The sequence below is a fragment of the Chiloscyllium plagiosum genome, chromosome 19 (assembly GCF_004010195.1).
Source record: "Chiloscyllium plagiosum isolate BGI_BamShark_2017 chromosome 19, ASM401019v2, whole genome shotgun sequence".
Lineage (NCBI taxonomy): Eukaryota > Metazoa > Chordata > Chondrichthyes > Orectolobiformes > Hemiscylliidae > Chiloscyllium > Chiloscyllium plagiosum.
This window is the reverse complement of record NC_057728.1, coordinates 60,308,688-60,313,159: the sequence shown is the minus strand read 5'-3', so window position 1 is coordinate 60,313,159 and position 4,472 is coordinate 60,308,688. Positions and strand designations below refer to the sequence as shown.

The 4,472-nt window shown below is 44.1% G+C and overlaps 1 protein-coding gene across 1 annotated transcript in view; it reads left to right on the top strand.

Moving 5' to 3' along the window:
* The window catches only part of LOC122559308 (RNA polymerase II-associated protein 3-like), a 13,961-nt gene extending 11,698 nt beyond the window's left edge, over window positions 1-2,263 (top strand). Inside the window, exon 4 of the mRNA XM_043708664.1 lies at window positions 2,099-2,263. Coding sequence (XP_043564599.1) covers window positions 2,099-2,230 — 132 coding nt within the window. The 3' untranslated portion in view covers window positions 2,231-2,263. The remainder of the gene's footprint in view (window positions 1-2,098) is intronic.
* The last annotated feature ends 2,209 nt before the right edge of the window (window positions 2,264-4,472 follow it).

Genomic DNA, 4,472 nt, shown 5'->3' with positions numbered 1-4,472 from the left:
AACCTACCCTCCAGGATATTGGTGCCCTTCTGGTTCAGGTGCAACCCGTCCTGCTTGTACAGGTCCCACCTTCCCCAGGATGCAGTCCAATTGTCCAAATATCTGAAGCCCTCCCTCCTACACCATCCTTGCAGCCACGTGTTCAACTGCACTGTCTCCCTATTCTTTGCCTCACTGTCACGTGGCACCGGCAACAACCCAGAGATGACGACTTTGTCTGTCCTAGCTTTTAGCTTCCAGCCTAACTCCCTGAGCTCTTGAATGACCTCCCCACCCCTCTTCCTACCTATGTCGTTGGTGCCAACGTGCACCACGACTTCTGGCTGCACACCCTCCCCCTTAAGGATTCTGAAGACACGGTCCAAGACGTCTCGGACCCAGGCACCCGGGAAGCAACAAACCACCCGAGAGTCTCGCCCATGTCCACAGAACCACCTGTCCGTCCCTCTAACTAGACAGTCTCCTATAACTAGCGCTCTCCTCCTCTCCCCCTTTCCCTTCTGAGTCTCAGAGCCAGACCTCGCGCCACAGACCCAGTCACTGCAGCTTACCCCTGCTACCCCAGCAGTATCCAAAGCGGTATACTTATTGTTTAGGGGAACGACCACAGGGGATCCCTGCACTGCCTGCTTCCTCCCCTTCCCACCTTTAACTGTTACCCAGCTACCTCTATTCTCTGGCGTAGCTATGTCCCTGTAGCTTCTATCTATCGCCCTCTCAGCCTCTCGAATAATCCTCAGTTCATCCAACTCCAGTTCCAGTTCCCTAACTCATTCTGTAGGAGCAGGATCTGACTGCATTTCCTGCAGATGAAGTCGGCAGGAGTATCGGTGGTCACCCCTACCTCGAACATCCTGCAGGAGGAACATTCCACTGCCTGCGCTGCCATTACTCTACACCTCGTCTCCGAAAACAAGAACAGTGAGTCGCTTACCTGTGGACTTTAAAATTAGGTTAGAGGAGGAGGATGGGAGGGAGGCCTACTATGTAGGGCCTGGGATCGAGAACACACCCACTCAAATATCAATCACTTACCTTCCCGACCAGCTCTGCGCTCCAATCTCACTTCCGCCAGCTCGCGCCGCTCTCTGCTGTGAAAAGACCGTTGGTGTCGAGGTAAGTTCTTTATATATCAATCACTTACCTTCCCGAACCCGAACAGCTCTGCGCTCCAACCTCACTTCCGCCCAGCTCATGCCGCTCTCTGCTGTGAAAAAAAATTTTAAAAAATGATTGAGTGTCGCTCCGAAAGCTAGTGTGCTTCCAATTAAACCTGTTGGACTATAACTGATGTTGTGTGATTTTTAACCATGTATTTTGATGCACTGCCCAGCTAGTTAAGGCACTTCAACTCTCTGTGGCAGCTGTGCATCACTGTCTGTTACTCAGGCATCTCAATTGTTTGCAAAAAGAACACCAATTTATCAGCTAAACAAAAACCAAGTTTTTGAGTTAGCATCCCTGTATCAATAGATTGAACTTCAGATTTTATTGGGCCATTAAACCATTGCCCTCCTGAAGGTTTTCCTGTTATCACTGAGCGTTCCCATAGCTTTAAATGATTGTCATTTAGGGTCACCCAAAGAGAACTAGGACAAAGAAAGTAAGAAACTGTTGACTTTTTTTCTTGTTTTATTGGGAGTGATTTTTAAGCATGTACATCATCAGAAACCACTAAACTGGAAACCCTTTAGATTATTGAGCCAACTCACTGTCTAAAAGATATCAAAGATTGTGTTGATGATATTTTAACACAATCTGATTTCCCAATGCATGTTTTGATATGGAATATGATATTAGAATTGTTTTTGAATAATAGTATCAGGCACTACATTTTGTTTGAAGTTATGATGGCACTAAAATTGCCCAAAATCTTTTCTACAGTGGTCTGTTTTCTATTTCTTGATGCTTGAAAAATCTAAACTAATTCCTGTCGGGTCAGAAGAAAAAGCATTAATTCTAAATTGCAGTTAGCACCTGGATGTGAATAGATCAGTTTAGTCATCACTTCAAAAGGAGAGATAGTATCATTGTTATCTTCCCATGAGTTGATCAAATGGGATCTGGTGATAAGTTTATTTGATTTTGTTCATGACAGGGTAATAATTACTTCAAACAAGGGAAATATGATGAAGCAATAGAATGTTATACCAGAGCCATGACTATGGATCCATATAACCCAGCCTTCCCTACAAATCGTGCATCAACTTTCTTAAAATTAAAAAAGTAAGTATAGTTATAAAAGTATTGTTATGAACCCAGCTTTCCTTACTACTGGACAAGTCTGATCCCAGAATGAAATCTAGCTTGATAGATTATATTTTTCTTTCTCATTTTAATGTGGCAATCTTTCATTGAAACATAAATATGTTAGGCTGCAGGTTTGATTTTAGCAATGAAACAGAAGCTTATTACTCAAAATAAAACCTTTCGAAAATAGAACTCTTTTAAAGAATCCAAAACACAATCCCATCTGCTCTCTAACACCATTATTTTACAGTTAATCAAAATCCAGAGCGATCTCCTTCATTGTCCAGTCTGTAGGTTTAGATCCCACCAACCCAACCTCCACTCCTGGCACCTTCCCCTGCAACCGCAAGAAGTGCAAAACTTGCGCCCACACCTCCCCCCTCACCTCCCTCCAAGGCCCAAATGGATCATTCTATATCCGTCGCAAATTCACCTGCACCTCCACACACATCATTTACTGTATCCGCTGCACCCGATGTGGTCTCCTCTACATTGGGGAGATAGGCCGCCTACTTGCAGAACGTTTCAGGGAACACCTCTGGGACACCCGGACCAACCAACCCAACCGCCCCGTGGCTTAACTCCCCCTCCCACTCTGCCAAGGACATGCAGGTCCTTGGCCTCCTCCATCGCCAGACCCTGGCCACACAATGCCTGGAGTAAGAGCGCCTCATCTTCCGCCTAGCAACCCTCCAATCACATGGGATGAATGTAAATTTCTCCAGCTTCCTCATTTCCCCTCCCCTCACCTTGGCACACCAGCCTCATTCCTGAAGAAGGGCTTATGCCCGAAACGTCGATTCTTCTGCTCCTTGAATGCTGCCTGGCCTGCTGTGTTTTTCCAGCACCACATTTTTGAGTCTGTAGGTTTGCCTAACTGCTTCTTTTCGATGCCTGTACTGAGTGCTGTGAAACTTCTTTACTAAATGCTCTCTCAACTGAGCCTTCTCTGCTTTGAAACTATTTTTTCTCATCACCCTGTTCAGAGATGTTATTACATATCTCCAGAATAGATGGGACTTGAACCCAAGCTTCCCGGTCCAGGGCTAGAATCATATGTAGAATCCACACATTGTGAAAACAGGCCATTCGGCCTAACAAGTCCACACCAATCTTTGAAGAGCATCACACCTGACCCATCCCCCTAGCCAGTCCCTGAAACCCTCCACTTTCCCTGGCTAACCCACACATCCCTGAACAGTATGGGCAATTTAGTGTGGCCAACCCACCTAACTTGCACATCTTTGGACTGTGGGAGGAAACCAGAGCACCCAGCAGAAACCAAAGCAGACACGGGGAGAATGTGGAAGCTTCACACAGGTAGTCGCTCGAGATTGGAATTGAACTCAGGTCCCGTGAGGCAGCAGTGCTAACCACTGAGCCACTGTACCAGTAGGGATACTGATAGGGGCATTATGTAATTCTATGTTTCAATGTATTACTGCACTGCAAGAGGCTTCTTTCTCAGCTTTGATTAATCAGAGTTTGAACCTAGCTTTCTTAAACCTTGCTCATCCTAGATTTTGCTAAAGCTAATGGCTGCATGTTTTCTCTCTCGTCATAAGCCTTTGCACAATAAACAAATTTCCATTAAGACCTCCGGAGTCTTTGCAGTAACATACTTTCTCTTTAACGGTTAAAAAAAACCAATGAAATAAATGTCTTCACTGCCTGATTACATTAACAATGTTCAAGTGACCTGCTCTAAGCTTAAATAACATTTTCTTAAATGATTTTAGTTATTTTTCAATAAAGACTGACATAATTAAATTTTGTCAAAAAAATGTTCCAGTGTGCATGTTCTTTGTTATTCAAGTCTGTGTAAACTGGACCCCAGTGTAGAAATCCTTGTCTTCTGAGAGACCTTGCTAGAATGTTTTAGCATAAAGATCTTGCAATATTTCCTGCTTGCAGTAGACTTACTTGGGTGAAATCTCCATCTTGGTCTTTTCCTTTACTTATTCAGTGTTTGTCAATCCTGATTGTCCCTTGTCTGCCATATGCATTCTATATTGTTCAAAACCTGCATTCTATTTGGGAACAATTTCACCTTCCATTACTTTTGCCGTTGTTGAGGTCCCTGATGTATGTCTCTAGATATGTTTGATTTCAAGTTGCTGACCTAGTTTAAAAAAAAAAGCTATAGTCTCACCATACTCATCTCTGTACCCCTATATGCAATTGTGTGGTTTTGGCTCTGGCATTATTGTCATTTTTGCCAT